Source organism: Ambystoma mexicanum, chromosome 7p (genome assembly GCF_040938575.1).
Source record: "Ambystoma mexicanum isolate Mex_15411 chromosome 7p, UKY_AmexF1_1, whole genome shotgun sequence".
Taxonomy (NCBI): Eukaryota; Metazoa; Chordata; class Amphibia; order Caudata; family Ambystomatidae; genus Ambystoma; species Ambystoma mexicanum.
This window is the reverse complement of record NC_090939.1, coordinates 950915177-950940667: the sequence shown is the minus strand read 5'-3', so window position 1 is coordinate 950940667 and position 25491 is coordinate 950915177. Positions and strand designations below refer to the sequence as shown.

The following is a 25491-nucleotide window of genomic DNA, read 5'->3' as shown; positions in this document are numbered from 1 at the left end:
CTTTTTTAGGAGGAGAATTACCTCTTGCAGAGTAGTCATGCGAAATTTTTGGCGCTTGACATACTTGTTTGCAGGCCGCATTGTCTTTTTTTGGCACAAGGAAGTAAGTTGAATAAATACCCTTGTTTACCTGGTGTCCCGGGACGAGTTCTATCGCGTCCTTTGCGAGAAGAATGTCGATCTCTTCGAGTAGGATCTTCTGATGGTCTAAGGAGTGTATTCTGTGTCGTGGAGGGTGAGAGCCTCTTTGGGAGTTTTGTCCGCGAGGCCGACGAAAATTGGCATTCCGTCTCTGGTTAGGGGTTTTGTTGGTTAGTTGCCCTAGGGACTTGAGTGTCTCGTACTCGTCCTTGGCATTCTTTAGTGCGTCCTCGACCGCCTTTCCAAACAATAGATCCGGCTCCACCGGCTTATCTATCAATGATGCTTGGGTCTCGGCCTTGAAACCAGACTGCCGTAGCCAAGCGTGCCTCTTGATGACAGTGCTTTCAGCAATTCATCTACCGGCGTTATCCACGGCATCGAAGGTTGATTTTAAAATGCAACCTGATACGGCTCTCCCCTCGGCCGAAACTCGTGCCAATTGGCTTTTTAAGGGTTCTGGGGCGGAGTCTATGAGAGCCGCAACTTCTTCCCATTGATGGCAGTTGTAACTAGCCAGCAGGGTGGTGGAGTTTGCAATCCTTGCCTGGTAGGCGGAAGTGAAGGCTACTTTCCTGCCCAAGCCATAAATCTTCTTGCTCTCCTCGTCGGGGGGAGCTTCGGACGGTGACAAGGGTGTTCCCGCCCTCTTACGGGTGTTTGTAACAACCAGGGAGTCCGGTTTGAGATGTCCCCTTATGTATAGTGGGTCAGATTGGGCTGCCCTGAAAAGCTTTTCAATTCTGGGGTTTACTGCCCTAGTGAGATTGGGGTTAACCAGGGAAGGGTCTATCCTCCTTTGTATTGACTTAAGGATAGGGATGGCCTGAGCAACAGGTCTCCTCTCTCCCACCAGTTCCTCTGCAAAGTCCCTCTCTTCCTGAGCACCTTGGGTGTCGATGTGGAAGTGTTGTGCCGCTCTGGCCAGGACCTCATTCAGGAGAGGTTGGTTGTCAACCGGGGAGTCGGTAACCGCGGGCTCTTTCTCTACTGGGGAATCCACCCTGTATGTATCTGGGTCGTCCTCTACCTCCTCCTCCTCCTCCTCTTGGTCCTCATCATCCCCGTAATAGCCTGTCCCAGTTTGTTCTTCGAACATGCCCACGTCTGGATCCTCAACAAAGGATGGATCTTCCTGGTATTGAGAATAGGGCTGTATATAGAAGGGGTTTGAAGCTAGAGTTGGTGCTTCACCCCAGGACGTCCTACTTGGGGGTATTGGATCCTTTGAGCCGGAGGGAGTTGCCCCTTCTGGTGTATAAGAGAGAAAGTGTTCCGGGTTCTTAGAATAGAAATCTGCCATTGATGACATCCTTGACATTACTTTGTCTATGTCCTCACTGGACCATTCCTTTGAACTGGGAATAACTCTTTCCTGGAGTGCTTTCTCTGTTTTATCCTGACTAGACCTACTGGTTTGAACAGGGGTCTTAGGGACAACAGATTGAGATTTGTCCTGGCTAGACCTACTGGCCTGAACAGGGGCCTTAAGGACAGGGGTTTGAGACTTGTCCGTCTGTTTAGGTGGAGTAGAATGTAGTTTAGGAGAGGAAGTAGGTTGGGACTGCTTATTTCGTTGTTTTCCCCCCTCCCCGTGGGTGGAAGAGTGCTTCCCCGACTTTTGGGCCCCATCAGAGCTTTTCGATGCCTGGCGTCAAAATTCGGGGGTAGAGTCCCTGTCTCTGGAGAGTGTAAGGGATTCAGTAGCAGCCTTGCCGCTGCCTGCAGACGCCGACTCTTGGAGTGCGGCTTGGGGGTAGAGGTCGGCGTCGTCCTCCGACGACAGAACCTCAGTCACTAAGGGGAGCAAGGCACTTTTAGCAACAGTGGAGGGTTGCTTGGTGTCATGAGGCGATCTCGAACACGAACGCCCAGAGAACACTGACTCGGTGGACCGTTCTCTATGTGCCTCTTGCCGAGAACTCGACGTGCGTGTCAAGTCTCAGTTGGACTTCTGTTTGCTGGAAGTGGTGTGGGTAGCGCTCGTGTCGCCGGGGATCTTCTCCATAGCTGCCCTCCCGGACAACCTTCCGAGGTCGGGGACTTGCGCTTGGCTGTCCATCGACGCCACATTGCCCTCGCCGTCCAAAAGTACGGCGTCGCTGCCATCGCTGAAGGTACCCTCCGTGGCCATGGCCTCTTGTCGCCTGGCGTGGTGGGCCCAAGGCTTTGTCGAACGGTCCTTAAGGGTCTTCGGTTTAAACCGACTGCACGCTCTGCAATTCGCCTCGGGGTGGTCCCTCGGCAAGCAGATGTTACAAGTGGCGTGTGTCAACCCAAGGATACTTGCGGTTGCACTTGGGGCAAAATTGAAAGGGGTTACCCTCCAAACGCACCCTATGGCAGCGGGCTGGGAGTGTAGGAATATAAGTAATGTACCTATATTAAACAGAGTGTAGGATATGTGCCATCCCCCACTCTCCCTACTTGCAGAGCCGAGTCCAGAGGACTTCCGAGGCCCGGGCCGAGGACAGAGGCCGTCCGAGGCCCAAATCCGTCGCTGTAGTCCGACGGTTGAATTTTCTCCGATCCGGCGTCGAGTGTCGATGTTCGGAGACTCGACGTAGAGGTGGAATAAACAGGGAAATATATAACAATATTAGCAAAATCTGACAAAGTCAGGGAACTCCGCTCAGTGCTTCCAACCAGCATGGCGGAAAAAAACAATCTGAGGGTCCTAGGCGCGTGAGGGATCATGGGTACAGGGATAGTATTACTGGCACGCCCTGTGTCGACGCCCAATTTTCGAGGCTCTTCAAAAAAGGAGTACAGTGACTGTTTTGATAAAAAATATAAGCAGGTATGGCCTCTGGAAGGGGGGGGGTTGCAATATTTTTTATCAAGAAGGTGCCTGGCAACCATTTCTTTACTCAAGGGGGTTTGGCAGGGGGTGTAGGGATCCAGGGGGGTGGCTCAGCATTAAAAGGTTTGAATAGTACTGCCTTAAAGTATTTTGAGTTATAATATGACCATGGCGTTAATGCAGCAGAATGAGCTGAACTTTCAATTTCTTTGTATAAAGAAACATTATCTGATAGTTTTATTGAGTTGGCTCCTTCTGCAAAACACCCACCAGCTACAAATAATGGCTTCTTAGTGGGGACACTGACAGCCACACTGATATATATATTTCTGAGGCTTGTGGAATCTGCTTAGATCACATGCTGTGCATAGGCCGACATCTAGTGGAAGCTGCGGATTATTACAGTTTGTTTTTCGAAACTCGAAAATGGGCGTCGACGCAGGGCGTGCCAGTAATACTATCCCTAGTGTGACGTCCACTGTACCCGAGATCCCTCACGCGTCTAGGATCCTCAGATTGTATTTTTTCTGACATGAGGTAGCATGAGGAGTAGCGCGAGTACAGATAATCCAAGCAGATAGATAGAAAGGTAAGACTACAAGCAACCATGCGCCTTCTCTCAGAGGGGAGGTACGGTGGGTCGCATGTGAATCTAAGCAGATACAAGCATCAGAAATACAATTACGGTGAGCATGTATCCCTTCTAAGGCTTGTGGAATCTGCTTAGATCACATGCTGTGCATAGATTAGCGAGCAGTACCTGAAGAAGGAGGTGGGATGTGAGAAGGGTCATGAGCAAATAAATGTCTTAGAACCGCTTGTCCCACTTGTGTATCTGCCTTGGAATGGGTGTCAATGCAGTAATGCTGAGTAAAAGTGTGAATAGAGCTCCAAGTAGCTGCTTTGCAAATGGTGTCAAGGGGTACATTTGCAATGAAAGCCAGAGTGGCCCCAATGCCTCTAGTAGAGTGGGCTCTTGGCGTGAAAGGCAGAGTTATTTCAGAGAGTGAGTAACACAGCTGGATACAGTTAATAATCCACTTCGAGATGGCACCTTTAGAGACGCGATCCCCCTCTCTGCCTGTAGCTACGGAGACAAACAGTTGATCTGTTTTTCTTAGCGGTCTGGTTTTATTTACATAGTAGAGGACCGCCCTACGCACATCTAGGGTGTGTAGTTTCACCTCAGCCGAGCTTTGAGGGTCCTGGAAAAAAGCCGGAAGCTCGATGGACTGGTTTACATGGAATTTTGATATAAACTTAGGTGAGAACCTAGGGTGTGTGCGTAAAACCAGTTTGTCTTTATGGACAGTAAAGAAGGGATCCTGCACTGACAGAGCCTGAATTTCACTGACCCTTCTTATAGAAGTAATAGCTACTAAGAAGGCCGTCAGGTGTTTGAGACTGCTTTTATACATGGGCTCGAAAGGGGGTCCCATGAGCTTGGCTAGCACCACATTAAACTCCCACCCTGGTGCTGGGTTTGAAATAGGAGGGTGAAGTCTCTTTACTCCTTCCATGAAGGCTTTAACTACTGGTACTTTCCACCACAAGACCTTGCTATGGGAAGTGGTGTATGCCGACAGGGCTGCCAGGTGTACTTTCAGTGAGTTAAAAACCAATCCTGCATCTAGCAGGTGGAGCATGTATGTAACAATAGTGGAAGGAGTGCAATCAACAGGATTGATCTGTCTACTCTGGCACCAGATAACGAACCTCTTCCACTTGTCAAAGTAACAGTGCCTTGTGTTTGGTTTCCTAGATTCCTTTAGGATGTCCATACACCTCTGTGGTAAATTGAGATGTCCAAACTCTATGACCTCAGGAGCCATGCTGGCAGGTTCATTGAGTTGGGTTGCTGGTGCACTGTTTGACCTTGGTGCTGGGACAGTAGGTTGTACCAGGCTGGAAGTTTGATGGGCTCGCACACCGCCATCTTGCGTAGGTGTGGGAACCACGGTTGTCTTGCCCACATGGGAGCAACTAGGACGAGCGCCATCGATTCTCTGTTCATCTTGTTCACCACTTTCCTGATGAGAGGAGTTGGTGGAAAAGCGTACGCAAACATCCCTGACCAGTTCACCCACAGGGTGTTCCCCTGGGAGTCTGGTTGGGGGAACCTGGATGCAAATCCTGAGCATTGTCTGTTTTCGCTTGTGGCGAATACGTCTATAGTGGGGAAACCCCACAGAGAAGATATCTTCTACGACCTCTCTGTCTAGAACCCATTTGTGTTCCTCTGGGAGGGAGTCTCTGCTCAGAGCATCCGCTAGGGAATTGAGCTCCCCTGGAACATGTTGTGATGACAGGAAGATGTTCCGTCTGAGTGCCCATATCCAGATTTTTTGGGCAAGCTTGGACAGATTTGGCGAACGAGTCCCTCCTTGCTTGTTCAGGTAGAACATGGCTGTTGTGCTGTCCATCCGGATTTGCACTGAAAGGTTTAGTAGGTGGGGCTTGAACGCTTGAAGCGCTCTGAATACTGCCAGAAGCTCTAGCAGGTTGATGTGGTTCTTGGCCACTGAGGGAGACCAGAGACCCTGAGCTGTCTGGTGGAGATGGTGAGCTCCCCACCCCGTCAGACATGCATCGGTAGTGACTACTGTCTGTACTTCGGGATCTTAAAAGGGTTTCCCCCGTGCGAGATTCTCTCTTGTCCACCAGTGAAGGCTTTGTACTAGTGTTAGCGAAACGACCACTAGATCGTCCCACTGACCACTTGCCTGAGACCACTGTTTCGCCAACCATTCCTGCATGGGACGCATGCGCAGGCCCGCGTGGGGGACCAGGTAAATATATGATGCCATCATGCCCAGTAAACGCATTGCTTTGCATACCGTTATTTGGCGACCGGACTGATAATGCAGAATTTTCAGTAGTATATTCCGAATTCTTTCCTCTGAAGGAAAGGTCAACCCCTCTTGAGTATCTAGGATTGCTCCTAGGAACTGTTTGGCGGTGCTTGGCACCAGGCTTGACTTTTTCTCGTTGATTGAGAAGCCTAACTCGTGGAGGAGGTCGATAGTCCTTTGAATGTTTGTCCTGCAAATTACTGGGGTTTCCCCCGTTATGAGCCAGTCGTCCAGATAAGGGTACACCGGGATTGCCTCCCTGCATAGGTGTGCAGCCGCCACCGCCAGTACCTTGGTGAATACCCTTGGTGCTGAAGCTATCCCGAAGGGCAGTACCTTGAATTGGTAGTGTCGACTGTCCACCTTGAAGCGCAAGTACCTTCTGTGCGCTGGGAACATGGAAATATGAAAATAAGCATCTTTCATATCCAAGGTTGCCATGTAATCCCCCTTTTTTAGGAGGGGGATTACCTCTAGTAGCGTAGTCATACAAAACTTTTGGGGCTTGACATACTTGTTGGCAGGCCGTAAATCCAATATTGGGCGCATTGTCAAATCTTTCTTTGGCACAAGGAAGTAAGTTGAATAAATACCCTTGTTTACCTGGTGTCCCGGGACGAGTTCTATCGCGTCCTTTTCTAGCAGAATGGCGATCTCCTCGAGGAGAATCTAATGATGTTCTAAAGAGTGTACTCTTTGTCGTGGAGGATGGTTCTGGGGACGCTGCAGTAGTTCTATACAGTACCCTGTGGACACTGCTGACAGTACCCATCTGTCTGATGTGATCCCTTCCTAAGCCTGGGTGAAGTTGGAAATGCGTCCCCCTACTGGGGTTGCGTGAGAAGGGACCCTGAACTGAGCGTCACTGCTTTGGTGGAGGCGTGCCGACTCCCTTGCTGGGGCTGCCTCTGGCTTTATCACAACCTCTCCTATTACCCCTGCCGTAACCCTGGGTAGACTGTTGGCTGTTGTTCCACTGTGTACCCTGCCCCTGGGAATAGTTACATCCTCTCTGGGAATTTTGGCCGCGTGGGCGACGAAAATTACTATTACCTCTCTGGTTAGGGGGTTTATTGGGTAACTGGCCAAGGGACTTGAGTGTCTCGTATTCGTCCTTGGCATTCTTCAGTGCGTCTTCGACCGCCTTACCAAACAACAGATCTGCTTCCACCGGTTTGTCCAACAATGATGCCTGGGTTTCTGCCTTAAAACCAGACTGCCGTAACCATGCATGTCTCTTGATAACAGTGCCTTCTGCTATCAATCTGCCTGCGTTGTCTGCGGCGTCAAAGGTTGCTTTCAAAATGCAACCAGACACGGCTCTACCCTCTGCGGAAATCCGAGCTAACTGGCCCTTTAAAGGTTCAGGAGCAGAGGCTATGAGTGCCGCAACTTCTTCCCACTGATGGCAGTTGTAGCTGGCCAACAGGGTAGTGGAGTTTGCAATCCTTGCTTGATAGGCGGACGTTGAGGCTACTTTCCTTCCGAAACCATATAGTTTTTTGCTCTCCTTGTCGGGAGGAGCTTCGGACGATGACCAGGATGTTCCAGCCCTCTTACGAGTGTTAGTGACAACCAGGGAGTCTGGCTTCAGATGTCCTCTTATATAGAGAGGGTCAGACTGGGCTGCCCTGAAAAGCTTTTCAACCCTGGGATTGACTGCTCTGGTGAGGTTCGGGATCCCCAGGGACGGGTCTATTCTTCGCTGAATGGACTTAAGGATCGGGATGGTCTGGGCAACAGGCCTCCTTTCTCCCACTAACTCCTCTGCAAAGTCCCTCTCCTCCTGGACACCGTGGGTGTCAATATGGAAATGTTCTGCTGCACCTGCAAGAACCTCGTTTAGGAGGGGTTGGTTATCGACAGGGGAGTCGGTAACCGGGGCTTCGTTTTCTACTGGGGAATCTACTCTGTAGGTTTCAGGGTCTTCCTCTTCCTCTTCTTGGTCCTCATCATCCCCATTATCCCGTCCTGGTTTGCTCTTCTACCATGCCAAATTCTTGGTCCTCACCAAAGGAAGCCTCTCCTTGATACAGTGAGTATGGTCTTGAGTATGGTTGTACCTCGAAGGGGTCTGTAGACCTCATCAGTGTTTCTTACTCGGGGGGATAGGATCATTAGAGCCTGAGGGTGTCGCCCCTTGTGGATCATACGAAAGGAAATGGTCTGGATTTTTATCGTAAAAATCAGCTAAAGAAGACATCCTTGACATGACCCTATCTATGTCTTCACTGGACCATTTTTTGGAACTGGGAATGACTCTCTCAGCAAGTCTCGGGGATTTATCTTGAGTAGATTTGCTCGTTTTAGACATATCAGCAGACCTGGTCTTGTCTGTCTGTTTAGGGGGAGTGGTGTGTTTCACAGGTGTGGAAGAGTGCAAAGGCTGCTTCTTCTGCTGTTTTCCCCCCTCCCCGTGAGTGGAAAAATGTTTTCCATGTCCTTTTGTGGCTCCGGAGGTTTTAGACGCCTGGCGTCGAGGATCGGGGGTAGGGTCCCTTCGAGCGTGGGGCCTCGCTGATTTTGTCTGCGGGCTCCGACTCCTGGAGCGCGGCCTGGGGGTGGAAGTCGTCTTCGTCCTCCGACGGTCGAACTTCTGTTAGCGTAGGGAGCGAGGCACTCTTGGCAAGAGTGGATGATTGCCTGGAGTCATGCAGCGATCTCGATCGAGAACGCCCAGAGGACACCGAATCGGACCGTTCTGTTTGTGCCTCTTTCCGAGAACTCGACGTTGTCGAGTCTCGGTTGGACTTTGTGTGTTTAGTGTGTGTGGTGTGTGAAGCGCTTGTGTCGCCGGGGATCTTCCCCATAGCCGCCCTGCCGGACGACCTTCCGAAGTCGGGGACTTGCGCTCGGCTGTCTTTCGACGCCGTAATGCCCTCGCCGTCCGAAAGTACGGCGTCGCTGCCGTCGCTGAAGGCGCCCTCCGCTGCCATGGCCGCTTGCCTGGCGTGGTGGGCCCAACGCTTCGTCGAACGGTCCTTAAGTGTCTTAGGTTTAAACCTACTAAACGCTCTGCAGTTCGCTTCGGGGTGGTCCCTCGGCAAGCAGAGATTGCACGTGGCGTGCCTGTCGACCCAAGGGTATATGCGATTGCACTTGGGGCAGAATTGAAAAGGGGTACCCTCCATACGCACCTTGAGGCAGCGGGCTGTTAAGTGTAGGAAATGTATAAAGTGTACCTATATACCAAGAGTGTAGAGTATGTACAACCCCCCACTCTCCCTACTTGCAGGGCCGAGGCCAGAGGCCTTCCAAGGCCCGGGCCGAGGCCAGAGGCCTTCCGAGGCCCAAATCCGTTGTGCAGCAGCCGACGGTCGATTTCTTCTCCAGCCGGCGTCGAGTGTCGAAGTTCGACGTTGGGATGGGGAAGGATGTAAATAAATTAATATTTTAGCAAAAGTATGGCTAAGGCCAGGGGACTCCGCAAAATGCTTCCGACCAGTATGGCGGAAAAAAACAATCTGAGGATCCTAGACGCGTGAGGGATCTTGCAGTGGACGTCACACTAGGGATAGTATTACTGGCACGCCCTGTGTCGACGCCCATTTTCGAGTTTCGAAAAACAAACTGTAATACTCCGCAGCTTCCACTAGATGTCGGCCTATGCACAGCATGTGATCTAAGCAGATTCCACAAGCCTCAGAAATATTAATATGTCTCTCTCTCTCTCCCCTACACTCTAAGAGCCCTCCAACGTTACATTACGCCTTCCACCATCCACCTTTTGATTTTTCATCTCTTCTCAACTCCTGCTCTCTCACTCCCTCACTCCTACCACTACCTCCAAAGTTACTTCTCCTCCTACCTTCCTACTACTGTCTCCTTGCCTCTACTACCACTCCCACATCTCTGCTCTTACCCCTACTTCACTACCAGTTCTCGTTACTGTTGCCTCTCTACTACCACATCTCAATACTACTCCCCCTCTACTGCTACTACCACTACTCTACTACTATGGCTTTGCCTTTCTCTCTCTGTTCTCGCTATCACACTCTACTATTACTAGCATTACCTCTCTCTCCCACCAGTATTTCACTACTCCCTCTACTACTATGACTTCCTCTACTGGAAACTACTACTACCTCCTTCTAGTCCTTTTACACTCACTCCCAAGCACAAACATTCCACAGACCCCTCTCTCAAGTCACCTCCACACTCTCCTCTTCTGGCCTCTCAGACGTCGTCCTTCACCGCCTGTCCTCGCCCAACTACAAACCACACAAACCCATCCCCAAACGTACCTTTAAATATCCCTGCACCTCCCCGGATTGGCCAATTTACCATGACAAATAGCTTACCTTTCTCAAGGGTGGGGGTGACAGGGGAAGGGCTTAGAAAGGCGTGTAAACCCTGACCCTTATTGCACAATCTTGCCACATTTCTAACATGGGTCCTGACATGCCCACAGGGCAGTGCTGTTTAAGACCTTCCTGTAGGCCTATCTTCAGTAAATAATTCCCTGTTGGGTTAGTGTGTTTGTTCTTACTAACACAGCCTTCATGGAGGTCTTGCTTTCTAATCATTCCATGGTCGTTTAGTGTGTAGTTATTATGGCCTTCCTGTAGGTCTTTGTGTATTAAAAAACCTCTGTGGTGGTTTAGTGGGTTGCTGCTCTACGCTCGCTCCAGCAGATACTGTCTGCTGGAGCACATTCTGTGCCTGGACACCTTGTCGACTTGCAGAGCCTCTGCAGTGTCTTCTTTCTTTGCGGCCAATGTTGTCCCGGTAGTAGGAACCCGCAGTGAAGGCGCACCACCCCGGGGCCGTGGTCTCCCCGGCGCTGGTCTCGCTGCCCCTGGCTACAACACAGTCTCCTCCCTGGTGTTTCTTGGCAGCCTCACTGCCTGTCAGGGACAGGGAGGGGGCTCAGCCTACCCCCCCCTCATCCCTGAGGTGCACCTTGGAGAGGTGTTAGGGCTTGTGAACCCCCGCCCCCGACAGGGCTGTGTGAGCGGCCCTGCCACAGCAGATCTGAATCAAGTATGATGCATATGAGTGTAGGAAGGACTGGCAAGCAAGGGTAGAATGACCGGTCACTGATGAAATGATTTGGGACAGGATAACAGGCAAATTGTAAAAGAATTTTAGCGCAAACGTTCCTTTCTATGTCATTTTCAGTGCAGCTACATGAGTTTCTCTGCATGTTTTCTCCAAACACTGTTCCTGGCAAGCCTTTTTTTTTCTTAGGAACTTGTTTGATTGAGGAATTTGCCCGTTTTTCTCTTCCTTGATTGAGTGCACCTGGGTAGTATCAGTATGAAGGAAAGCATCAGGACATAGGAGAAGGAGTCATTTACTCACTGTAGTGAATTCTATACTCCAATACTATAGTCCCCTTTGCTCCATGTGACCCCCTCCCATCCCCCTCTCCACCCTGTTACATGAGGTTATATTGGGTCAGTTATTAGCCTTGTTTGACCAAAAAGGAGTGGTGGTTAGGTGAGCATGAGAGGGTAGAGTTGACCCGCTGACTACTACCACCTCTTTCTCCCACCCCTACTTCACTACTCTTTCTACTACTAACACAATCTCTACTCACAACTACTACCACCTTCTAGTCCTACTACACTTACTCCTCACTCCCACGTACAAACACTCCACAGACCCCTCTCTCCGGTAACCTCAACACTCCTTCCACATTCTCCTCCACCTCCACTTCCTGCCGTCAACCAACTACAACCCATACTAGCCCACCCCCAAACTTACCTTAAAATATCCCAGCACCTCCAGGATTGGCCAATTTACTGTGACCAATCACTTACCTTTCTCCAGCGGTTGAGGGCTGTGGGACAGGGGAAGGGCTTATAAAGGCTTGTAAAGGTACACCCTGATGTCTGCAGGCTCCAGCGCAAAGTAAGTAAATACATAATACCTTTTTTTTTAAACCTGACCCTTCTTGCACAGGCGTGCCTCATTCCTCACATGGGTCCTGTAGGGACCACAAAGAAGTGCTGTTTAAGACCTTCTTGCAGGCCTCATTGTAGTGATTTTTTTACTCCAATACTATAGTTCTCTTTGCTCCATGTGACCCCCCCCCCCCAACTTCCCAAGATTTGGGCCCAGATCTTGTAAAGCATGCTCACTGGTTTTTGGTGAGGTATGCAAAATGTATTGCTGTACACTGCTATGGTACTGCCACTGGGGGACAGATATCCAATCACTATAAATAAAAGGGCAATGGAATCAGGCTACAAGAGTTACCACATTGAGCAACATACAAATTGTCCATTAAGATTTACTTCTCAGAAAGATGGCATAGAATGTACATCTCCAAGTAGCCAAAGTAACAGTGCTCTAGGTATAACTACAGCCAATTGACTCTTGGCAAACACTGTACTCTTTTCTGCAGAGCCTGCACTTAGCTTTTCCAATTTAACCAAAAATGATATTTTTTTCAGAGGACTTGCATGAATTCTGAAACTTATAGGTTGAATGATCCAGGCACATTCTCTGCTGGTTATGTTTGTTATGTTTCTAAGTAATTTATGTCTTCTATCTGTTTATTTCTTGTCTTTGGCTTAAACCTATCTATATTGGGGTGTAGAGGAACTTCCCACCAGTTTGCTTTTTTGGGATGGGTCGGATACACCCTTTACAAATTTGCTCTTTGTGGGTTTTTCAGCAGGTAGATATGAGTGCCCAAAAAAATCCTGTGGTCATTAAATAACTTATGTGGTGTTTGTTGTATCACAATTCGTTTTTTAGGTTTCTTCCACATATGCAAAAAGTTCCTCAGCCTAATCTTGGGGACGGAAAGTAGAGTGTTCTATGGGGACAGGGGTCCACTCCACCCTAGTAGATGCTGGACCTTGGGGAGTTACACAGGCATCCCCAGGCTACCTCCACATGATCAACACACAAAAGTAGATGACAGTCACAACAGCGCTCCCCACCAACCCATTCATGGTAAGGAGATTAACCACAACTCCCTAGAAGATGCCTCTATGCATGGTATTGGGGTGCCAAGAGAGTTATCGCAGCCAACTAGACTGAGCCAAACACCACAATTCCCTTTAAGGAAACAAAGTTGTAATATTTTGAATTCACCCGTGAATGTAGAAGAACAAGTTACTTACCTGTGGTAAAGTTCTTTCGATTGGATGTTCCCCCTACATATTCATCTTTTAATATATCTATATCCAGCTGTAGCTGCTTCAGAAAGTGTTTCCAGCAGGGGGTACTGCACATGTATGGTTTGGTTTGTGACCGCCATACCCAACCTATGGCCTGTGTAACCAATGAAAAGTTGATCATCCTTTCTTAATTTACACATCCTGGATATGTAGAAGCTAAGTACACGCCTTGGGTCAAGCCTGTTTAATCTCTCCTCTTCCTTTCCAGGATGAGGTGGATGATAAAAAGACAGAAGTATAATTTTCTGAGTTAAATGAAAATCAGACATAATGTTTGGTAAAAATGTAGCACCACTCTATCCTTAAAGAAAATTGTATAAGGAGGCTTGTAAAACAAGTCTTGAATTTCACTCACCCTATGGACTGATGTAAGAGCAAGCAAAAGAATGGTTTTGAGTGTTAATCTTAAAGGACAGCAATAAATAGGCTTGAAAGGAGCACACAGGAGAAATTTCAAAACTAAGTTGCGATCCCAAACCGGGACTTGAAAGGGGATCGGAGGGAACACATTTGTCAATCCCTTCAGAAATTGTATCACTAGTGGTATTTTGAAGATAGATACCTCTTCACTTAAAAATAGATAGTGCTGCCAGATACCCTTTAATTGTGCCAACCTGGAGCCCCAGATTAGCCAGGTGTAACAAGAACGATAACACCATAGGTGTGCTGCATGTAAATGGGTCCACATTCGTCCACTGTGTAGTCCTTCATTACCAGGACATTCTTTCCCCGTACAGAGGGCAGAAAAGCCTTCATTGCTTATATGTTTGTCCTCTGCTCCAAAAGGTTAACATGTAGTTTGGACTCCGATGGAGATCAATGACCTCCGATTGTCAGATCGTTGACATGTGCTCCCCACCCGAGGTGTCCGTAACTACCGTTATCTCCGGCCATGGTTGCCAAAAGAGTTCTCCCACCACCAAAGATCCTGTGCAACACTGCTCGGAACCTGAATACGGTCTGACATCCTGCATGAGAATTGGGATATTGAGTCCTGCGAGCCCACTGTAGGGAACTCATTCTCAGGCGAGCTTCTGGCACTAGGAAAATGCAGGATGCCATGGGACTGAGCAACCTCAAATAAACCTAAGGCTGGAAGACTCTGGGCACTCTGGAATTTTGGTGACCATCTGCAGAATGTCTTGAGCCCTCACCTAGGGTGGAGAGACTTTTCCCAAGGATGCATCCAGGACTGCCCCAATGAATTGGAGCTTTTCAGATGGTATCATGTGGGACTTCTTGAAGTTGAGGGAGAAGCCCAGTCTGTGGAGGGAGTGACAGGGGGAGCTGAGATGTTCCAGGACAGGTTCAGGAGAACGGGCCCTGATCAGCCAATCGTCCAGGTAGGGGTAGACGTGAATTCCCCCCTCTCCTGAGACTCGCATCCACAATCTCCATCAACTTGGTGAAAACCCTCGGGCAGAGGTCAGCCCGGATGGCAGAACTCGAAATTGATCATGAGAACTGCCAACCGCGGACCCCCGGTACTTTCTGTGCTTGTGATGGCTAGGCACATGAAAGTAAGCATCCTGAAGGTCTTATGATACCACCCAGTCCTGAGGCTGGAGGGCCTGAAGGATCTGAGAAAGGGTAACCATCTTGAACTTGTCCTTCCAGAGGAACTTGCTCAAGTCTCTTAAATCCAAGATGGGCCTCAATCCTCAGTCAACTTGAGGATTAGGAAGTAAAGGGAGTACCAACCCGTGTTCCTCTGCACTACAGGTGCTGGTTCTAGAGCTCCTTTCTCTAGCAGGTCAACATTTCCTGCACAAGGAGCAGATCTGGAATCTTAAAAGAGTTGTTCCCCGGTGGATGACCCCAAGGGCTTTCAAGAAAAGGGAGGCAGTAACCCTGGACTATTGTTTCCAATAGCCATGTATCTGAAGAAATAGCCCGCCTTTCTTGCAGATGCTGTGAGAGTCTGCCTCCCACTGGGGTTTTGTGGACTAAGGCCTCAGAGAGGTTCTGAAGCGGCTGATGCAGTGGCCAAGGGGAAAGTAGCTAGTGCCTGGGCGGTCTTAGCACCTCTTCCCCATCTGCCACAGGGGAATCTTCTCGGACCTCTTTGACTCGCCAGTGCTCTCCCTCTTCCAGCTGAGGAGTAATAGTGAAAGAACCTGCCCCTCCAAACTGTTCCACTGGGACGAGTTTGCTGTTGTCTGATTGCAGCACCAAGGGATTTGGCTGCCGCCTTGGAGGTCTGCAGCTTCTCCAGGCTCTCATCAGCCTTACTGCCAAATAAATGTGTGCCGTCAAAGGGCATGTTAAGAACTCTTGATTGCATATCCGGCGCAAACCCAGACTTTCTTAACCAGGCAAATCTGTGCATTACAGTGCTAGCCACCATAGCTCGAGACCAGTCTGAAGGGATTAACACATGGCGTCCTTCCCATCCTTTATAATATTTTTAAAAACATCTCTTTCTTCCCCTTTGGGCATATCTTCAGCTGCCATCGATATGCATTCTCATAGGGTAAACGTGAACTTAGCTAGTGCACATGTGGCATTTGCCAATTTAAGGGCCATACTTCCAGCAGGGAAGACCTTTTTTGCCATTGCATCATAGCGTTTGTCATCTCTGTTGGGGGGTATTGTTCGGTATGCAATCTGTTTAAATGTGAATGTGGCGGCCTGTACCACCAGACTTTCTGGAGAAGGATGTTTTCTTAGGTAAAAGGGAACACTGCTTGAAGCTCTGTATTTGCTTGTCAACTTTTTATTTGCCGCTGGAATTAATTCCGGCATCTCCCAGTTGGCATTGACCTGCATTTGTAAGAATAGGGAGCTCCTGTGGTCCCTTATCTAAAATATCTAAGATAATTCTGCTCAAAATATGGTGCAGGTGTACTCCATTACAGATATTTAATAACTCTAGACATTAATTATCTGTACGAGCCATCAGCATGGTCTGAGGGATCTGGTCTTCCAAATTCAATTTTCGGGAGAAGTGTCTATCCCACTTGCAGTTTATAGAGTCTTATGTAGATATTTCATCTTTGACTCCTCTGATATCAGAGCCTCTGGAACACCTTGTGTCCCATATTGCAACCCAAAGGGTCGTGAATCAGATGAGGGCTCATGTTCCTCATAAATGGAACAAAGTGATTACAAAAGTTATTTTCTTGGTAGTGGGAGAAAGAATCTATAGTTTTTTCAATTTCTTTCGAAGATTTTGTCACATGCGTCGATGACGGCGTCGAAGATCGCTTTTTGGACTGAGTCGTCGAAAGGGATTTATGTGACCTACCTGCAGCTAACTTCCCTCTATGTTCTTTCAGGGCTTTCACTGTCATTGAAAGGCAGGATTCACACTACGATGTCTTGTGATCGGATACGAGACACCATAGACACACCGGATGGGTGTCCGTAAGTAGCATTTACCCTCTGCAGTCGTGGCATTTCTTAAACCCTGATTTGGGTGTCGATAATGCCAACGAAGATGCCATATTTTTTCACAATAAGCATAGTTTCACGAAGGAACCAAAGTGCACCGATCTTCTGAAGTGATGGCTCTCGCGGGAAAAACCGAAATGTAGCCAACAGTCGCTGCGCACGCTATATACCAGCGTTGATGTCGACGTTGAGACGGAGGCCCTCGAGGGATATCGAGTCAACAGGCATTGACACGCAGCGTCCCCAGCTGGAGAAGTTTTCAGAAGCGGCTAAAGCTGAATAAGGATATATCAAAAGATGAGTAATACGAGCAATACGTGGGAGGACACAATCCATTCAAAATATATTTCTTTCTTCTGCCAAAGGAAATATTCACAAAAATGTGACAGGCTTGCAAAGTCCATCGAAGGCAAGTAGATACCAAGTTTCACTTTAACAAAAATAATTAAATTACATGGACGCTGGTTTCCCTGTGTGTGGGACAACACATACAAACACTGTACTTCCATTCCCACTAGTGTGACCCGGGTTTACAAAGTTGCCATTTCATTTCCCCAGTGACAAAAGCTTAATCTTGATAGCTAACAGCTCACCTTTCTTACAAAAGGTTTCCCTGCCTTTTGTTTTACGGAATGGAAAAGCAGGCAATACCAGCATGGCTCCAAAAGGGGGGCCAGGAAAATTCACACATGTCCAGGGCAGCTTTGGAATCCAAGATGGTGGGAGACCTTAATATAAGTTCTGGCCAACAACCTCCCGATGCACGTGACCAGATGCACATGGCCCAATCTAGGGACAGCCCTGCCTACAATACATAGGGGCTTATCCATGTCCCAAAGAAAGACTGAGGACAGGAAGGGCCAGAACGATAAAAGTCTGCTTTCTTCAGCAGAAAGGGTGAGATGTTCGATAAGGAGCTCTGGGAATGTTTTTGGAGGAGATTGGCGAGTGAGAGGTCCATTGCGAGGAGAGCTGGGAGGAGATTGTTGAAGGTTGGAGGGAAGCGTTACCTTCTGGAGAGACGGGCACTGAGGAGATTGGATGACTGCAGAAGGTGGAAGAGGGAGAGAAGCATTACCATCTAGGGAGCAAGATGAGAAAACCTAGAGGGAGGGATGAAACTACAAGGCCATAGATAGAGGGGGAGAACAGGCACCCCGAGTAGCCAGTGAGAGGTTCTGATGGACCAGTTCAACACAGGGCAGGAGAGGAGAGCAAAGACAGTGCCATCTCACCAAGGCACACAACGTCTACATCAATGGTAGCAAGGTGGGGAGCATCCAGGAGATCACGATGCTAGAACTGGAAGGTAGTACACAACCTCCAAACCCTGGGGGAATAGACTGGTGTTAAGAGCTCAGACTTCTGAAAGACAACTTCTGACTGCCAGCCTGGTGACTTTGGCAAACCCTTACAACAAATCTCTGGAAGTGGGTTAGGGGAATCCCGCAACCTGAAGACAAAGACCAGGGTTTTCCACTTGCCCCACACCTTAAGTCTCCTATTACAGCTATTAAATTGCTTCTTCTATGCTTCACTCCATGGGCAGGAAATGCCAATTATTTTGGAAATGCTGTGCAAGTCTTTCCATTGTCACCATTTGAGAACTGTCCCGTCTCACGATTAGTTTGTTTTCGCTGCACGGCTGAGAAGAGAGGAACGCCGGAGAGGACAGTGACTCTGCTGAACTGAAGTCTACTTTTAGTTGCATATTTCTAAAATTTATCAGATCTAGTTCTTTCAACCATTCTGAACCACATTGTTCTCTGTTTAGTTAAATGTGTCTTTTTTTGCTTTCATACTGAGTGCACTCCACAACACACATTATTTCTATTTTAAATGTCATTTAAAAATGAATTTATTGAACAGTCAACACACTGGTTATGAGGAACATGGAGATAGAACAGTCATTTTGCAAAGGAAAAAGGTTCGAACCATGCTGACTGCGTTAAATAAGATATCTGCACAGAGCAGGATACTGGATTTGCGTTGAAAAACATTTAGTAGACTTGCTTACCAAAGGTGCAGCTCGTGATGGTTCCAAGCTTGGGCTGGGTGCAGTGGAGTACATGTAATTGAATAGACGGTCTATTTTTCGCAGTGGGACACCACCACCTCGATCACTTATCTATACCAGAAAATGAATAAATTACTTTGAAAGTGAGATCCATTTCAGACAAGCATAGAACTGTCAACCTATTTCATGACAGATTTTCACATGGGCAAAATGTGAAAATGCAAACAATCATATGTAAGCTCCATACAATCATAGCATATGGGAATAAACAACACAGTGGTAAATACCAATTAATCTTTGTTCACCAACTTCGTAATCTGTGTATCGCAATTCTTTGATAAGCTATGTAAATGTATATATGATGATGGTCCAGCGTGAACAACATGTAAAGTGCATTGAGAAAATGCTGGCCTTGTCCTGGGCACTAGGGACCCACAAAGTAGAAATTACAATCTCATCGTATTTTCAAGTTGTTTTTTTATTTATTTTGTATTGTTATTTCATTTTTATTTTATATTTCTATTTCATATTTCATGCACATTATGAAATAAAAGAAACCTTACACAATTTATCAAAAAATTTAAACATTCAATAAAACATATCCTAATACAAAGACACAAATTTAGAAATCCACAATATGACCATTATAAAACTCTTGCTCATTGAACAATTAAAACAATCAATGATTCCGAAACTCCATATCAAACAGTTGAAAGAAACTTGGATGCCCATTACTGACACAAATTCAACAATCGATAATACTTATTAGTTCCCTAATAAGGACAGCAAAATCACCAATCAGAGTCCAAGTCTCAGACAGGAAACTTAAAAGGGCCATCAAGTGAGATATATGAGCAGTACTCATTAAGGATAACCATACACTTTCTGGAATGATTGAAGAAAGAATTCCCAAAACAACCAAACTACATAATCCTCTGGGGCCATAATACAGGACAGTAAAGAATCAGAGGACGTAAAGATTCTGGGAGGCCTTACACAGACAACAGCTGGAATCCACAAGCTCAATACGAGGACCCAACACATCTAGTGTTCGATAGCAGTTCAGCCTGTATCTCAATAACGTATGTCTGACTGCCTGTGAAGGTGATTTAAATACATAAGGTTGGGGGAGGGGTTAGACACATAAAGCCGTTAGAGACATAATAGCAGCAATTTGGGTCCTTTCTCTCCACCACCTCCCTTTCCACATGTGATGTCCCCAGGGCTCTAACCTCTCTCCCTGGCTCTTTAATTTCTACTTGGCCCCTTTGGCCCATCTGATCTCTACTTTCTCCTCTAACTTTTAGTTTTACACAGATGACACCCAGCTCTCTTTCAAGCTCCCCTCATACTCCTCTTCTCGCTCGCTCATTCCTGACTGTTGGAGGCGCACCAATCATGAATCGAGGAAAGACAATCTCTGCCTTAATGCCAGTAAGACAGAGATCCTTCTCATTGGGAGCCCTGCTCCCGCTTTTCCCCCTCACTGTGGCCGCCCTCCCTGGGCCCTCTTCCTTTACCTTCTGTGAGGCAAAAAACCTTGGTGTCATCAGGACCCCACTCTCTCCTTCTCGCCTCACATCTCGGACCTCACCAAGAAGTACCACTACCAGCTGCACTTCATCAAAAGGTATACTTCTTTTTCTCACCTTCCCCCAGAAGCTCACTGTCTCCAGAGCCCTGGTTCTCTCTAGGCTGGACTACTGCAACAGCCTCTCTCTCAATCTGCCTTCCTCTACTCTCTGTCCTCCGCAACTAATCCAGAACAGGACTGCAAGACGTATCCTTGGCCTCAAGCCCAGGAACTGTGTGATGTAGGAAATGCATCAGAGGGACAGGGCTTCTTAATCCTTGTCCTTTATTGTTTTTTATCATGTGTTCTGTCTTGTTTTCTGCGCAGGCGTTCATGTGGGACTCCTGGAGGTGCGGCACTTCCTGTTTTTGGTTTGGTGAACAGACCCATGGGATACCCTTATGGCACACATGGGTGGGAGTATGACCCTGTACTCCGTACACAGCAGGGTATGGGCTGGTGGCAGCTCCATGCTGAATTGACTGGTGCCCTGAGCGTCCTCCATTTTGGGATGCCCAGGCCCTGTCATTGGAATCAGTGGATTCCTGATGGAGACATGATGGCCCCCATGGCCTCTTGCCTTCCATCGCCTGTTACCTTGGATTCCCGAAGTCCTGGGAAGCCCTGACGCTGTCCCGTCCCCCTGAATGGATGCTGGGTGGAAGTTCCATATATGGTAGTGTGGGGAAGTGCCCACCAGACTGGCTGGAGCCTTCCCAATGACCGTATGTTGTGGGTACGCCCGTGGGGTGGGACCTGGATGAATGCAGTGTGTGATGAATACACATTCTGTGTTATGGGTGTCTAGTATCTGGTGTTTGACACAATGACTGAGACAGCCCTGCCCGAAGCTGGTATGAATGCAGTGTGTAGTGCTGAATGGCAGAGTGCTTGTCCGAATCCACATTCTGTGTTGAGTGTCTGGATGGAGAAGAATGGCCTGAATGCACTGTCCGCCTGATTGGCTGCCTGACTGCCTGAATGCCCTTCTGAGTGATTGGTTGCCTGAGTGTGACCCAGCAGAGTGAATGGGAGATCAACAGTATATCTGGCGGCCTCTCACTCCTAGAAATCGTTCAGAAGCTGACGTAGAAACATCATTGAAACTGATGCTTAACTTTGAAGAACACTGGAAGAAGAAGAACTGCTGCTGCTGCTGTCCTTTGCTAATCTGAAAGCTGCTGTGCCTTCAAGGAACTGATCCAAGAGAGGACCTGGCTAGGAGACCTCTTCCCGAGCTACGAGGGACCATTGTGCACCAGCTGATCTTTGCCAAAGGTTTCGGGCAGACAGAATTACGAAAGGCTGCCAACCGGAGAAGGGGACCACCGAGGAGAACGAAGAGAAGCCCGGACTGCCGTCCACCGTCGACGACCGTCGTCGCCGACCAGAGCCGCCGTGCTCCCTTTGCCTAAGAACATTTGATCCAAGGACTCCCTTGTTCATCATCGTTGACCGCTTTCATCCTGCCAGAGAAAGTCAAGGGGGCTGGCGACCGAGGAGAATCCGCCGGTGGGTTTCCAGCCACCCGAAGACGTCAGACACCGACGAAGCTACTGAAACCAGCCGTGGTCACGTCCTGTTTGCTGACACCGATGACTCAACGCCCTTGTTGGGCCAAAGTTCTTCACTGACTCTTTGCGGCAGCGAATCATCATCGTCGAGGTGCACCGCACATCTCCCCTGTTGCAGGATGTTTTTCGACCACTCATCAAGGAGCACCGCAAGGACCGAAGCTGCTGCCTCAACAACAACGTTCACCTTTTCTTCATCTCAGAAGTTCGGCGACCCATGGCTCCTGCTTGAAAGGGAGTGCACGCAAGAAGGGCCTGTCGATTCCCCGATGAAGAACTCTACAACACAAGGTACATTAGGGTTGCAGAACTATAGAAGAAGATAAGACTTTAATAGACAATATATGGACTGGGCTTTTAGTGCATCTTCATTTACAGGCTGCGCAGGTGGGGGGATCCTGGTGTCATAGACCCAGATTATAGAGGGTATGTAAAAGTGATGATACAACATAATGGGAATAAACCCTACCAAATCAAAGCAGGAGAGAGAACAGCCCAAGGAATTTTGGAGAAGGCTCCATTTCCCAAACCTCAATAAATCAAGAGTTGTAATGAGACAGGGAGAGGAACAAACATCTTTGGAAAAGCAGCTATGAGTCTCCCCCTGAGCCATCAACAAAAGCTATCCATGCGGTTATTCCGGACGTAGCCTTTGCCCAAAGAAATAATACATTACTGGCGGAACCTTTTCTTCAGGTAGGAAGAAAGGGACAATAGTGGACCATTTTCCTTTTTAATGTCTGGGTTGATATGCATGAGTGATGTTGGACCTGATGGTATTCCTAGGTCAAAAATAGTGGTACCCAAGAGTGATAAAACTATTGTTTTAGAAATTGCTCATTCTCATCCGACAGGTGGACATCTAGGAACAGCTAAACCCCAAGACCAAATTGTGAAATTAATCTATTGGCCAGGAATATATGCTGATACAAAGAATGTTGTCAGTACTTGTGCCCTTTGTCAGAAAACTGGTACCCAGGTACCTCCTTCCCTTACAACCATTACAGTGGCTTTCTCATGCATAGGTATGGATATAGTTGGAACCCTATGACCATCAAAGTTGGGGAACCAATACATTTTGGTGATAGTGGACTATGCAACCTGTTACACTGAAGCTTTTCCCTTACGGAATAACAACTCGCAACACATTTTAAAACGTTGTATTCCTTTCTTTGCAAGAGCTGGTTTTCCAAAGGCGATCTTAACCGCTCAAGGATCTAACTTTTTGGGTAAACTCATGTCTGAGGTAAATGACATTCTTCAGATTAAAACTTTACGTACGTCCATTTATCAACCCGAAACAGATGGCTTGGTTGAACGATTTAATATGACCTTGAAACAAATTCTAAAAACTAGTAGCAGTGTATGTGCAGAATTGGGATGTTATGACACCATGGGCCCTTTTTGCCATTAAGAAAATCACCACAATCGTACAGAGTTCTCTGTGTTTTAATTGTTATATGGAAGAGACACAAGAGATGTTTAGATAAAGTGAGAGAAAAATGGGAAAAGTGAGAAAAAGCTGCTCTCCCCATTATCCCAAAAAGCTCAAGGGTTGAATGAACATATGGCAGCTGTTTGGTCTATAGTACAGACTAATAGAACTACATCTTAGGAAATCAGAAGGAATACCATGATAACAAAGAAGTGCTAAGATCTTTTTCTTTTGGTCAGAAGTTATAAGTTGTCTTTCCTTCCTCAGAAAATAAAATGCTTTCGACATGGCATGGACCATATGAGATTATAGAACAAACAGGACTTTCTAATTATCAAGTTTCACAACCAGAAAGAAAATTTAAAACTCACATCTATCACATACATCTTCTCAAAGAATGGAAACAAAATCCTGCTGAAGACACTTCAGTGATGTTAACAAGTCTGTTATCTGATGAAAATGACACCAATATACAAATTGCTCCAGATGTAGCCCAAAATCAAAAGCAAGACTTAATCGATTGTTTAGGACGGTTCCCTGATGTTTAAAGAGCAGAAGCAGGAAGAGTAAAAGGGTATATCATTACATACACACCCCTCCAGTGAAGGTTATTCATTTAAAACCCTATTGAATACCTGAGAGTAGCAAGAATATTGTTTAAGAGGAGTTGGAAACCATGTTGAAGGCTGACATTATAGAACCTTCTCAAAGCCCATGGTCTTCCCCTCCTGTGTTGGTCTCTAAACCAGATCGATTATGGAGATTTTGCATTGACTATAGAAAAGTCAATGAAGTATCACAATTTGATATTTATCCCAATGCTTAGAATTGATGATCTTATTGACAGGTTGGGAGATGCAGTATACCTCTCCAAGAATGATCTGACAAAGGGATACTGCCAAGTCTCACCGCAGATAAACCAAAAAACAGCTTTTTCCACTCCCCTGGGTCTTTTTCAATTTAAAGTACTACCTTTTAGTTTGCACAGAGCTCCAGCTACCTTTCAAAAGTAAATGGACCAAGTTCTTCGACCCTATGGTTTCTTTTGTGGAGCCTATATTGATTTTCATAAATCGCACATTTTGGAAAGAACATACGTACCGTCCATATTTAGTTACTAGAGCCATAAGAAAAATGGGACTTACTGTAAATCCAAAGAAACGCCATATCGCTAGGTCTGCTGTAAAATATCTTGGGTTTTTGTAGAAAATTGACTAGTTTAACTCCAGACTGAAAAGGCCAAAGCAGTTAAAGAACCCCTTCTCCCAAAACTAAGAAAGAGCTACGAGCCTGTTTAGCATTTATTGGATATTATAGATGATTTATTCCTAATCTCTAGTCTATAACCTCTCCTTTCACAGATAAACTCAGAAATGCTGAACCTCAGAAAATCAAATGGCATCCTGAAGATCAAGTATGCTTTAATAAACTAAAAGATATATTATGTAGTAAACCTGAATTGAAGGTGGCAGACTTCAATAATGAATTTATTGATGAATAAAGAATTAATTAATAATAAAGCCGGTAAAATAGCTCAGCGGGTTGAGCGCTCGCTGCTGCGATCTGAGTGTGATCTGCAGGTTGCAGGTTCGAATCCGGGCAAGGCCAACTCAGCCTTTCATCCTTCCGAGGTCGATAAATGAGTACCAATTTCAGTTGGGTGATATTATATGTAAATATGTGCTCTGTAAAGCGCTTTGGATTAAGGCACTATATAAATAACACATCATTATCATTATCGTACAATCTGATGCCACACATAAAGGTTTAGGTTTGAACTTGAAGCTCTGGCCATTAAGTGGGCTGTAGCCTACCTTAAATATTATCTAACTGGTAGTAAATTCAGACTTTCCACAGGCCATTCCCCATTAAACTGGTTAAGCCTTCGCAAAGATACTATTGAAAGGGTCATGTGCTGGTTCCTTTGTCTACAGCCCTATTGTTTCACCGTAGAACATAAAAAATGAAAAGAAAAGGATAACATGGATTCCCTTTCCCGGTTCCCAATAGAGGCTATGAAAACTAGCAACACTAGCTTAAGGGTATGTGATGAATCCTGATCCCCTATTGTCAAGTGACAATCCCCTCCTACATGGCCTGGGAATGGGAGCCGCTATCGGATCCCCACCCTGTGGGTGGTATTATGTGGGAGGGGACAACTATTGGGAGGAAGTGATGATTCCACCAGAAAATATACAGTATTATTCCCTCCCCTATGAAACCTCTAATATAATGATGGAATACTATCAACCTGGACAAATTGCCATTACCCATAAAACACATTTAACATTTACTGTTTCTGATGAGTGTTATTTAAACAAAGATGTAAAGCAATGTAACTTGAAACGGTTTAAAACTCATTTGGACTCCAACTCCCATGAAGCCTCAAGTACAGACACAAGAAAGAGGAGGAAGGAGTCAATGTGGAATGAAGGTAACATCAAGTTAATCATGCAGACAAGTTGCCATACTAGCAATCAGCTGTGCGGGACATTTAAACCTGAGGAACACCTGCAATTAAATAAAGGAGAGGAGAGCTCCAGAGCAAACTAGCGGGAGGCGGACCC

The 25491-nt window shown here is 47.0% G+C and overlaps 1 protein-coding gene across 4 annotated transcripts in view; it reads right to left on the bottom strand.

The window, feature by feature from the left end:
• The window catches only part of PDK3 (pyruvate dehydrogenase kinase 3), a 1369253-nt gene that overhangs the window by 85495 nt on the left and 1258267 nt on the right, over window positions 1–25491 (bottom strand). For all 4 annotated transcript variants that reach the window (XM_069637291.1, XM_069637294.1, XM_069637292.1 and 1 more), the window contains exon 9: window positions 18343–18453. In XM_069637291.1, coding sequence (XP_069493392.1) covers window positions 18343–18453 — 111 coding nt within the window. The remainder of the gene's footprint in view (window positions 1–18342; window positions 18454–25491) is intronic.